This window comes from Letharia lupina (genome assembly GCF_014066315.1).
Source record: "Letharia lupina isolate WasteWater1 chromosome Unknown contig_8, whole genome shotgun sequence".
Classification (NCBI taxonomy): domain Eukaryota; kingdom Fungi; phylum Ascomycota; class Lecanoromycetes; order Lecanorales; family Parmeliaceae; genus Letharia; species Letharia lupina.
The window spans coordinates 1590114-1602616 of record NW_023502977.1 but is presented as its reverse complement, the minus strand read 5'-3'; the positions used below and the strand labels follow the sequence as shown (position 1 = coordinate 1602616).

The following is a 12503-nucleotide window of genomic DNA, read 5'->3' as shown; positions in this document are numbered from 1 at the left end:
TAGAGTATAAGTATACTAGTAAGAGTAAGCTAGTATAAGAATAGTAAGTACGTTCTCTACAATTTTCTATAAATGGCGCTAACAAAAAGTCGGAGGCGGAGCTAAATCAGCTTTGCCAAGTATTCTTATTTAATTTGCAATTCATAATTACCTCGTTTAAACCCCGCCCTAGGTCGGCCCCGTTGCGCAGCGTAGCCTCTCGTATAGGTAAGATGCTGCCTGATCCCCACTCGTCAAAAAGTATCACGTTTCTCTTTCACGCAGGTAACTGATACCTTAAGTACCTAGTCAAATCTCTAACAGTTATATCGACCGCCTGGATCACAGAATAATGTGCATCAGAATGGGAGTGTAGGGCGGGCGCGAGAAAGCAATGAGGAGCAGCGAAGAAGATTCGATCTATCAATAGCATCTTCTAATGAAAGGTCTCACGCTCAAAACATCTCAGAGGTCATTGATCATCTAGTAAGAAAGTCACTTGGCTGTCATCCCGCGTCCCGTCATGACATATGCAGCTAATAGTACAGAAGGCATCTGTAAAAGCTGCTGGCTAAGACACTGGACTCAAATGCTCCTCAATTCACAATACTTTGGATACAATGAGTGATGTTCATACTTGCAGCAGATGTAATTCGATTCTTCTGAACAGTCGTCCGATCACTGAGTACCAGAAAAGTTTTGAGCTTCCTGTATCAAGCTTGCTCGAGTTTTCCAGCGGGGCAAATCCATGCAACTTCTTCAAAACCCTAATTGAGAAGTGTCGCTGGCCACAAGGTTACTTCGACAACAACCCCAATTCAAGGATCGCCATCCTTTTCGATGACAACATCGATTCTTCATACATGCTGAGCGTGGCAAGTCTTCCTACGAGACCACAACCGGACACTCGCAGCCTTCGCTCTGCAGCCAGGCAATATGGAGAGCTTCTGGGATGGAAATGCCAAGTCGTCACCAGTCCAGGTACGAGATCCTGAAGAACTTGGTCTCCGAGGCTAACATAGTAGATGATCCGGCTGCAATCGATGTCCCTGGGAGGATACTCCAACCATTAATGCTCAGCGGCGATACAGCAGCTATGATTAAGAACTGGCAATTTACTTGTCGACAAAACCATTCAGATTACCAGCGGCCAGCGTATCGGCCGCAACGACTGCTACAAGTTGGCGGAGGCGAGGTCAATCATCTGAAATTGCAAGCTTGCCATGAAAGTTCTGTGCCAAGTTTACCGGAATATGCCGCTCTCAGCTATATGTGGGGCGGTCCTCAGCGATTCATGACAACCAAGGACAGTCTAGAGGCCAGAATGGTTAGGATAGAGTTCGAAGACCTTCCTGGTACCCTCAGAGACGCTGTGTTGGTATGCAGGGTTATTGGTATCCGTTGGCTCTGGGTCGATGTGCTCTGCATTATTCAGGATGATCCGCAAGACAAGCTTGAACAAATCAAGACGATGGGGGAGGTGTATCGGAGTGCTGCATTGACTATCATACCGGCATTCTCCCTGGGAAGTGACGAAGGTTTCTTATCTGAAACATTCGAGAACGTGACTCTACCCTTCCAGTGTTTCCGCGACAACACCTCTAGTGGCAGGCAAGGTTCCATATATCTAATCAAGAAGCAACTCGATGCACCAAGATTCCCAATCGAGACTCGAGGTTGGACTATGCAGGAGCGGCTGCTGTCCACTCGTCTGCTGTTCTTTCACCCCGGAAGAATCGACTGGGTATGTCGGGAGTCACACTTGTTCGCCGGATCTAGTAGCTCTTATAGTGTCAATATGATCGATGAGAGCGTGACTGATCGCTCCTGGGACAAATGGAACCTTAATTGCTCAAATATCAAGAATGACGACGTAAACCTGCAAATTCAACGCTGGTACACTTTATCCCAGGCGTTCAGCGAGCGCACGCTTTCAGACCCTCTGGATCGCCTCCCTGCGCTAGCGAGTGTTGCGAAAGAACTTCGTCGGGAGTTTCCAGGGATAGGGGATTATGTTGCGGGTCTGTGGACGACAAACCTAGCACAGCAGCTACTGTGGAAACTTCACCTGTATACACAACCTAAGTCGAGGCTGAACAAATTCATCGGTCCGTCTTGGTCGTGGGTTTCCATTGAAAGCTCGTTCATGCTTCCGACCTTCGCTATAGCGCCAGCTGATATTCGTTTGGAAATCCTGGACTATGAAATTCAACACGATATCAGTAGCGACCGCTATGGATCTCTCTTAGCGGCCTCCCTGGAAGTGAGGGGCCGTCTGAAAACCGCACAGTGGAACATTTCAACACAGAAAATTGAATCTTCGAACGGGTTATTGTTGGCCGGCAATACCAAAACTGTTGCCGATAGCAAGGACTATGCCTCTCGGGGGCCTCTTGTAGGTAACATTGTTAATGTATACTGTCTAGAGGTTCAAGATGCCAGGTATTGGGCTCGGGACATCAAGACAGAGGGGGGGCAAGTGTTCACGGGGCTTTTGCTTTTCAAATGTCCAGGTGCTCGGTCGACTTATCGTCGGGCTGGTTTGTTCAGTCTGGCAAAAGTGGACCAGGACGAGAGTAGCTATGCAGTTTTTGAAGCTGCTGTGAAGAACCTCGCATGGTTTGAGGACGTCGAGCCGCAGGTCATTACCATCATTTGAGATCAGTATGGAACTTTGTCGATCTTGCCTACAGAGCCCTACGTGTTATATAAGGAATACTGTAAAGACATCCGCGGATGTGCTAGAAGGGTTCGAGAGCACGATGGTTAAGAAGTCGTAGAATCTTTATTAGACTGACTCTCTTCGGTAAAGGGCATCAAAAGAGTCCTTATCGAAGACATCATAAAACGTGACGTTACGTATCTCGATAGAAAGTTAATTTTCTAAATCGATATTACTAAGATCGAAAATCTAATACTCTTTAGATTAGATAAATCTTAGATATAGTACTAGCTAGTAATCTAGCTAGTAACTTTATTTAAGATTATTTATATTAAAGAGATCTCTATCTCTATCTTTAGAACGCGTATATTAAATATTTTATATACTTCTATAAGTTATAACTCTTCCAAAATAGCCATTTTTTATTTTTATTTTAGATATCTTATATATATTCTTTAGACTTTTTTTAGTTTCTTTAATATATATTATATCGCTATTACGTAGATTATTACTAGTCTTATTATAACGCTATATATCTATTTTATCTTATTATATATAACTCTTTAAATAGATATAATAGTTATAAATAACGCTTTATATTATAAGAATATCTTTATCTTAACTTTCTTAATATAAGATTTTTACTACGTATTTAAATATAAAGTTTTATTTTAGCTTTTATTAGCTAACTTTATTATTAAGAAATAATTCTTAATATTAATATAATATATTATAAGCGTATTCTTAATATACTACTTAGTTCTATAATCTAATATCTTAGCGAATTTTTCTTCTATTATATTATATCTTCTTTTCATTTATATAATTCGATCGTCTTATTATTCTATCTATTTTACTTATATAACTTATATCTCTATACTAATTCTAATTTAATATAAAGTTATTTATTATTTTATATAATCTATAAATATATATATATAAAGAGAGACGCGCTAAGATTTAATTAAAAAGATATATCGAGTATAAAGAATTAATTCGTAATATCTATATCGATAACTTATTTACTAACTTCTTATTTAAATATCTAAATAATATTCGATATAAAAAAGAATAAAATAATTTTATTAGCTTAAAGAAATAACGATTAGAATTAATCGAGATATTATAATATACGTTTTATAAAATAAATTACTTAATTTAAATAATATTAAATATAAAATTATAAGTTTATATTATAGTAATAGAAAATCTATTTAATAAAATAAGATATTTATTTTATTAATCTTTATTACGAGAAAAATAATTTCGATTCGAATAATATTACGCTAATATTCTTATTATTATTATATCGATTACTTATAGTTTATAGAAGAGCGATTCTGTTAAGCTAGCTAGCTAGAATGTTAGTTATAAATACTAGATAAATGTAAGAAGAGGGAGATCGAGAGAGCGGAGGATAAGGACTGTAAAGGATAATTACGGAGTGTGTCAGCAAAGAAGATAAAAGCTGAAGCACGAAAGATTACGATCGCGATGGTCGATGCTTCGACTGAGGTCTGCGACATGGAGGTACTGCCTAGATTGGAGTTGGGGGATACACCGCTGTTAGCTATCACAGGAGTCAGTCATTCGGTTGTTGAAGTGCAAGGGTGAAGCTCTTACGAGTGCGAGGTAACGAAGAAGACGAAGTTCGATAACCGGGCTGGCGAAGGGCGGTACCCATCATGATTGCTTTCTATGTTGCCTTGATCACGGTGGCACTGGTATGGTCTTTCCCTTTTGAATTCCTCCTCGGTGTCCCATTGCTCATGCCTCGTCAGTCAAAAACATTCATCGACACAATGGCCCCCGTTCTTGCTAAGACGTTTGGTACGCTTGATGATACTGGCCTCTGCTCTAGTGTCGAGATCTTGGCTGTAAGTGCGTCGATCCTGTTCTTCGGTAAAGTTAACGAAATTTTCCCCTCGAAATGGGTCCTGCTGTCCGTCCTTCTCCTTTTTCTGGTTGGGGAAACGATCTGCGGCAAAGCTTCCTCGGCTCCAACTTTCATCGCTGGACGTGCCGTGACTGAGCCTCGGGCTTGCCGGAGTATTCGTGACTATCATGATAATAATCGTGGACGTCTTTCCTCTGCGCCGACAACCGTTCATCGTGGGGAGTCTGGCGGCAGCATTCACAATAGGAACTTTATTGGGGCCCCTTTTTGGTGGGATCATCATCTCCCAGGATCTCATTTCGATGGTGTTTTTATCTTATTATCCTCATCGGTGTTGCGTTAGCGCCTGTCATCTATTTCACTCTGCGATACCCCCAAAAGCAGGCCCAGGACACGGAAGACCAAAATGCCCAGCAAAGGAGCGGACTCAAGCCGAAACTTCTATAACTGGACCCGCGTGGAAATTTGACCTTCGCTCCTGCCGTTGCATGTCTCCTTTTAGCTCTCAGTTGGGGCGGATTTGTCTATCAGTGGAACAGCGGCCGTATTATCGTCTTATTAACACTCTCTGCAGTGCTCACTCTAGCTTTTGTGGCGACGCAAGTCTATCTCCGGACGACAGCTATGGTACCAGGATATATACTCAAGAACCGCAACATACTCAGCGGCGTGCTCCACTCGGCCTATATAGGTTTCAGGTCGTACGTGGGGTTCCTGCCGGAAAATCCAGGGTCCACACGCTGCCGATGGTTCTCGCAACAACAGTATCGGCCGGCCTCACTGGTGCGTGCGTCGAAAAGCTAGGGTACTACACCCCCTTCATGTTTTGGGGGGCTTTGATAGAAGCAGTAGGCGCAGGCTTTCTTAGTACAACATCCACCAACACTTCCTTTCGCACATTCGCAGGTTTCCAGATTCTCTTCGGCATCGGCGCTGGTATCAGTGTGCAGCAATCACTCGTGGCGGTACCGTTCGTCTTGCCAAAGGAAGACATCCAGAAGGCTCAGCACCCGTCTTGCTAGGCCAGACCTTGGGATTTTCAATTTTCGTATGTGTCGCGCAGGCTGTCCTTACAAATGGCTTACAGCACCAGCTCGCCGCAATCCAGGATCTCTCTCCTCGAACACGAAAGATTGCAAAAACAGGTCCAGCTGCGTTCCGCTCGGAGGTGCCGGAGGATCTGCTGCCAGCGGTGCTGAAAGCTTATAATGGAGCCATTGCTGGAACATTTTGGCTTCCTATAGGGCTTTCGATCCTTGGATTTGTGCTTGCGGTAGGTATGGAGTGGAGGAGCGTCAAGAAGGAAACAAGTTCTTGATAGATGACTTAGGATGTCATTACTATTGCCCTGTAAATGTATGATCTTGAGAAGATCTGATGCAGCGTTCGTTCGAAGCGACATCGATCAAAATTACCTCGATTTGCACGACAGGACACTCGCATTACAACTATTTCTCTAAGCTGCTTCGACCACTTCAGCCTGGTGGAGCCTGTTGGCGTTTCCTTGTCGCCTAGACTTTTCCAACCGTAAAAATGGCCGGTTGCCGATCCTTCCGCATTACAAATGTGGTCTTTTCACGATCGCTTAGGCTGGTGACCTACCCGGTAGACGACAGCAACCCTCCCTCTGGGATTTGATAACTCACTCAACTCAACTTCGTTTTCCCTTTCAAGGCTGTTTTTACGCGCGAGAACATGTCCACCCACAAGACAGACGCTAGGCCAAGATTATCATGAGTCACTGGCTGCCGGCAAAGGTGAGACTTACCAACGGCGAAGAAAATCACATATCCAGGGAGATTCTTGTTGATGTCTTCCTTCGGCCAGTCCTTTGTAGCCAACACTTCCACGAAACAAACGAGGGTGGATGTTACCAGATGCGTCGCAAAGACGAGTAGATACACCGGAACCATGCTGTTATCTTTCAGCGCGGTTAGTTGCCCGACTCTCGAGGCGCCATCCCGTGAGCCGGGAAGTACCTTGGATAAGACCTCTAATTGCCCATATGCACGTTGGAACCGAATATATTGCTTCGATAAAGACGTACAGCCGAAAGAACGGCGGGTCTTTCGCGTAGAGAGGATCGTTGTAATTCATACGATAGTAGTCGTGTAGCGCCGACGCCCACGAAGGTAATTTTACTGGGTACAATGGCACGAAGTCGATTGCTGTGTGGGCCTCAACGGATCAGAAAACCATTGACCTCCGAGCTTAAGCCAGCTAAGGTGAGAATGATGGGTTTCAAGAGGACTACATACTTAGTGCGAGGAAGACCACCAGAAAGAGAAAGACAATGTAGAACATGTCTTTCTTTCGACCCCATACTGGCCGGCGGTGACCAGGCTGAGATGACGCGCCGGACATGATGCCTCCAAGATTAAGACTGAACTTGGAAAGGCTGAAGTATTATTTTCGGTGATTGACCTAACCAAAAGACCGTTGAAAGATGTCACCGTGTAAAATACTAGGGCTTAGCCCTAGCTGTCAAGACATCTTACACGAAATTTGCCAGCTGACAGGATCATGAGGATACCTTGCTGTAGCGCCCAGGGAGTTCATGGAAGTAAGGTAGCCATGATCATAGCGTAGGGAATAGTGGGCCCACGGTCAATTGCATAAGTATTCTCTGACTACCTACCTTATCACTCTCCCGTCCGCAGCTTACATGAGTATTGATTGCGAGCGAGGTTATGGAGGAACCACTACTCACTACTGTGCGCCCCCTCAATCCAGCGGCACGTGCACCAGCGCCCAGTTCCACGATTTGGAAACTAGAGAAAGGGATATGTTTGAGGCTTCTGCAGGGTCTGAGCGGTGGAGACCCTAAGCTTCGATAGCCACTCAATCTTCAGTCGTGGGAATCGGAGACGACGTGACATATGAAGAGCATTGACGTATCCCCTGCCTTGACTATCCATGCAACATCTCAGCTACTAGACCAATGCTTATCATCGCCTGAAAGGCCAGTTTGATAGGAAGGTCGGATATCGATTTATCTAATCTGTCTATACCTTATCTTCCCTCGACGAGATATCCAAGTACGTCTGCTCGTTTTCCACCACGAACAAGACACTGAGTATCCGGGGTTGCGAGCTCGCCTTGAGATTTTGCCATTGAAGATGAGCACATCTATCTACAACGGGCTATCCCAGCTAAACACATCCATTCACAATGGGCTGTCCCAGAGGAGCACATCTGTCAGCAACGGGCAGCTCCAGAAGTTCCTGCGCACATCGAACCTCGAGAAATGTAACTGACCCCAGGCAACGTGTACTCTGCTTCTTTCGTCTTATCTGGCTTTCAGTCAGTTCCTCGCCTGCCAAGATGGCAACGTACTAGTACCTGTTGATTTTCGCGGTTGCGGTTGCCAGTCTTGTCAATCTTATAAGACCGAAACAAATTCGTTCGGAAACCACTCAGCAGCGAGAACCCCCGTTGGTGCAGGGCAGCGTCTGGAAATCCTTGCCACATGGAACTCATATCCTTGACACTTTAGCCGCCGAGAACATGCATAAGGTGACCCATGGAATCTTCACCGTCGCCGTTCTCGGCTGGCATATTTATGTTGTCAATTCTCCCGAAATGACTCAAGTCATACAATCAAGGTCAAAGTATACGGGCTTGGGATGGATTTCGGTTCTCGTCATGGCGAATATGGGCGGTCAGCCCAAGAAAGCCACCGGCTTCTATTCAAGGGTGTCGATCGTGCCGACGTGGGGAATGGCCTTGGCTTCGTTCACGATTATCATAAAGTTGAATTGAGGGCCATGTCACTTGGAACTAGTCTAGACGCCATGCAGGAAGACTTCGTCGCAGCATGGGCTCCGTTCATTTAGTCACTCATGGCGTCCGTCAAGAGTGGTCATGGAAAAGTGGATCTTTGGGAGTGGCTGCGCATGTCGATCACAGTCTCCGTGTCGGGAGGCGTCTGGGGTCCAAAGAGTCCATACTGCAACAATCCTATCTAATGGGAACAATTCTGGACATTCAACCAAAGTTACATTTTTTTGAAGTACAATTTCCCTCGTATCTTCGCCCGTCGTGGAGCCGAAGCGCGCGAGAAAGTTGTTGATGCATTTGTCGAGTATGATGAGAATGGCGGGTTCGAGACCGCAGGCCGCCTGGCACGAGACCGCGCAAAAGTTCTCGAGAAGACTAGGCTGGACCGGCGCGAACTGGCTCGCATGGCGATGTCCCAAAGTGTTGGACAGTCCGATAACTCGGCCACTGTTACCTTTGCCATCCTATCCTTCATCCTTCACGACCCTGAACTCCTGGCACGCATTCGAAGCGAACTTGATGAACATGTAACGAAGCACGACGACCAAGGCCGAAGGTCTGTTGACACTCTACGAATAGGCAGAGATTGCCCCCTTCTACTGTCCACGTTCCACGAAGTACTGCGATGGACTGCCGTGGGCGTGACAATCCGTCGGATCGAGCAGGACTATCCCCTGACAACTGAGGAGGACAACACCGAGTACTTCCTCCGCAAGGGCAACTTCATCTGGGGTTCAGGCGTCGCCATCCGCACCTCCTCCAGCTCCTACAAGGATGCCGACAAATTCATCCCGAATCGGTTCCTGGGCGTGCGTTATCCCGAGACTCAGATGCCCGACATCTTCCGAGCGTTCGGAGGCGGCGGCAACATCTGCCTGGGACGCCATTTTGCTCGCACGATAGTGCCCGGAGCCGTCGGAACCCTCTTGATGGCGTTCGATTTCGAGCCCTTTGATGGTAAGCCGCTGTGTGTGCCGAATCGCAAAGATCTCATGCTGGGTCATGCCACTCCAAATCCGTTCGGAAACACCATTGCCACAGTCAAAGCCAGAGGTGCATAGTTGCAGCTTCCGGATGAGACGTATTCCGTAACCTGTTATGATCAGTCTTATGTAGTCATAGGTATCTAGAATTAGAGGGAGATTCAATTACCGCTCTCATGATCGCCCTTTTGCCTGCCTCAAACAAGCATCATAGTTGAGTTCCTTGAGATGAACGCTCAACCTGTTCTGGTTGATACCAATACAAGTGTGTCCAAGATGGAGAGGAAGCTTTTAGAATTGTCCCCCTCTACGCAAGTTGCTTAATTGTAACAATGGCAGTGCTTTGAGCCGGTGAGAATGCCCAAATCCAAGCACAATGTCATCAGGTTTCGAATACTTCCCCGGTAGGCAAACCCGTCCTGACAAGAAAGAAGGTAAACGCGTAACTCAGAATCGCGAAAGTAACGAATCCAAACCGATAGCATGGATACCGCGGTTGGCGCAGTCTGCGAGACATTTTATTGGTTCGTGCTTTTATATATCAGTACCTCTTGAATAGTTATTTGACAGTGGAACTTAGTCGCTGTTGTTATGCGTGAGCCGTACCCTCGAAAGGCCTCTAGGATTTCTAAGCGGACTAGACCAAAGAATCTTCCAACGCTGTCTGGCACGAGATTCTAACGGCTGAATATACATTAAAGAAATTCGCTGCGGATGTTTGCATCATTGCATCAAAACCCAGCGCTGAGACGGCCAAACCTAGGACTGCTAGCCACCTAATGTTGTCATTGAAATATAGTCGTAAACGTAGAGCTCGTAAGAATCGTGGGGCTCGTAAGAAATAATATTCCTAATCCGTCAGATTTGAATTCGACAAGCAGTCTATACATAAGTCGCATAGGAACACTCCGGTGACGACAATTAGGTTCGGTAATATGATGACATAGATCTACGTGCGGCCTCCGGCCTAGGAGTTGATTTGGCCCATGAAAGCAGTGTGGCTCTGGCTCAGGCTGGGGACCTTCTGGCGTATGCTTTCTGCCAGCTCGTGCTCTCCTCGGTCAACAGCAAGATCTATCGCGTGCTTGTTGTCCGCGTGTCTTCGAAGATAGGCCTCGGCACCGGACTTCAGTAGGTTGTGGATGATCGTAAGCTGCAAGTTGCTGCTCAAATTGCTGCTCTCGATGGCGGCGTGCAATGGCAGAGACGAGCAACCTGTGATATCAGGATTCACAAGCGCCTTGTAATAGATTAGGAGGTCCACAATGTTGAGATAGCTTCCTCTGACTGCCACCTCGAGAGCAGTGTGCCCATGGTCATCACGAATGTTGGCGTCGGCCCCGTGATAAAGTAGAGCAGAGCAACAAGACTCGTCTCCATTGGCGACTGCCGCAAACAGAGCAGTCCGACTGTTAAGATCCCTTTCTTCTATGTCGGCTCTCACTTGGCCAACCCTCGATGGCATAGTCAGGGGCGGGGCTAGCGGCGTGGAGCTACAGTCATTGGGGTTGGACAAGAGTGCCAGGATGATGCTCGGGTTTCGATGTTGTACGGCGGCATGTAGAGGTGGCACATTCAGGTTCGAGTCAACATGAATACCACCAACTGTCTCATTCCAACGATCTACGAGGACACGCCTGATAGACATTGAAGAGGTGGGGAATGATTCGGCCAACAGGTGGGAAGATTCGGCCAACAAACGGCCTTCCTGAGTAGGCAACGCTGACCCTTTGTACATGCCGGCGATCTTTAAGAGGACATGTGCATAATGCCATGGATGACGCAGCTCTTGAAACATACGTGCCATCTTCAACAAGATATTTCGTTTCCGTGTGTCGAACAACCGGTACTGGTCCAAAGCGAATACAAGGTCGAAGAGTATCCATCGGGCCAGGTGAGATTCATTTCGGTCTCTAGCTTCGACAGCGATGTCATATATGTTTATAAAAAGCTCATGTAGTTTTTCTTCGATCGACAAGTCATGATACGGTTGTTGAGCTCGATGAGAGGGACAGTAGACCCACGAGGGCTGAGTTACGTATACTAAAGTGGTTCCTAGAGCGTGGAAGTCGTCAAACCTGAGAACAGATGCACGAATCAGTATATTTCAATGGGTACTTTCAACGCTGGCAAGGTCGTACCTTGAGAAAGCCTTCTCCTCAAGGTCCGCGATGGACTCAGTGCCAAATGGCTCTCTCCCATCTTCGGCGCTACCAGCATCCGGCGGGCCCACGTTTCTTCCTCTTCTATGACGCGTGGCAGGAGCAGGAAAGTTTAGCGCTGACCGCGCTGTTGGTCCTTCTGAGTGTCTTTCTCCTGCTTGACTGCTGCGGCCCGCATTTGCATTCTCAAACACCACCTCACGCCGCCGGATGACTGCAGGGTCCTCGCTATACCTCACATTTGGTCCACACGGTAGGGCATGGGTCTCGCAGAAGTGGCACCTCTGCTGACTGTTCTCCCAGTCGCGGTCATGTGGACTGCACTGCGAGAACAGCAGAGAATTAGTCACCGATTTTTACTGTCTCGGATAAATCCCGGCCCGGCTCTTCTCACCTTTTTCCTTCGATGTCGGCAGACGCTACACTTCTGCGTGTCCCGCGTATTTGTCTCTGGTCCAAGGCTGTTATACATGGCCACATTTTGGTTGTGATATGGAGCAGGATAAAGATGAAGAAAAAGAGAAGGCTGAGAATTTGGGAGAGAATGCAGCCTGAGTCTTGAAGGGAAGGCTGTGGTTTTGTGAAGTACTACCCTCTAAAATGAGGCTCTTACATATACCAGAGCTGCCTAAGAAATGTCACGCTTGTAGGGGCAGCGAGCGCTGGGTCAAATCTTGCGAGATGTCTATCCAGTGGATCAAGTCTCGTAGGCCGTTGCTCCGAGTCGCTCTAGTGCTCAAACATGTCATTGTCATTACATGAGGCACTTAACTTGATGCAAATGGTACACGCGTCGATCTCAAGCACTTTCTCTCATCTTAGTTAGACGTTGCGATGAAAGCCCGCTGCTCCTTTCGCTTCGCATGTGCATCGCCTATCTCCTACCGATCTCCTGCATGGTCGCGTATTTTCGCTTCCTCGCTTGCTTATTGCGCCTCAGATTGACCACTGGGACACAGAGCATGACGTATTTTTGCGCAGGCAAAACGGGGCGTTGGTGTGTACAGGCTTACATCGTGCGCAAGGCTACACCCATCAGT

General features: G+C 46.7%; 3 protein-coding genes across 3 annotated transcripts; 2 read left to right on the top strand and 1 right to left on the bottom strand.

The window, feature by feature from the left end:
* Nucleotides 1-915: 915 nt before the first annotated feature.
* HO133_010303 (uncharacterized protein) lies at nucleotides 916-2638 on the top strand (the record flags this gene model as incomplete). Its single annotated transcript, XM_037301157.1, is given in 2 exon segments — nucleotides 916-960; nucleotides 977-2638. The coding sequence occupies 2 exon segments, from the start codon at nucleotides 916-918 to the stop codon at nucleotides 2636-2638; spliced, it is 1707 nt and encodes a 568-aa protein (XP_037153974.1).
* A 5482-nt stretch (nucleotides 2639-8120) lies between these two features.
* On the top strand, nucleotides 8121-9379 carry HO133_010302 (uncharacterized protein; the record flags this gene model as incomplete). The annotated part of the gene is made up of 2 exons (XM_037301156.1): nucleotides 8121-8251; nucleotides 8536-9379. The coding sequence occupies 2 exons, from the start codon at nucleotides 8121-8123 to the stop codon at nucleotides 9377-9379; spliced, it is 975 nt and encodes a 324-aa protein (XP_037153973.1).
* Nucleotides 9380-10268: 889 nt separating this feature from the next.
* HO133_010301 (uncharacterized protein) lies at nucleotides 10269-11935 on the bottom strand (the record flags this gene model as incomplete). Its single annotated transcript, XM_037301155.1, has 3 exons — nucleotides 10269-11379; nucleotides 11443-11786; nucleotides 11858-11935. The coding sequence occupies 3 exons, from the start codon at nucleotides 11933-11935 to the stop codon at nucleotides 10269-10271; spliced, it is 1533 nt and encodes a 510-aa protein (XP_037153972.1).
* Between the last annotated feature and the right edge of the window lie 568 nt (nucleotides 11936-12503).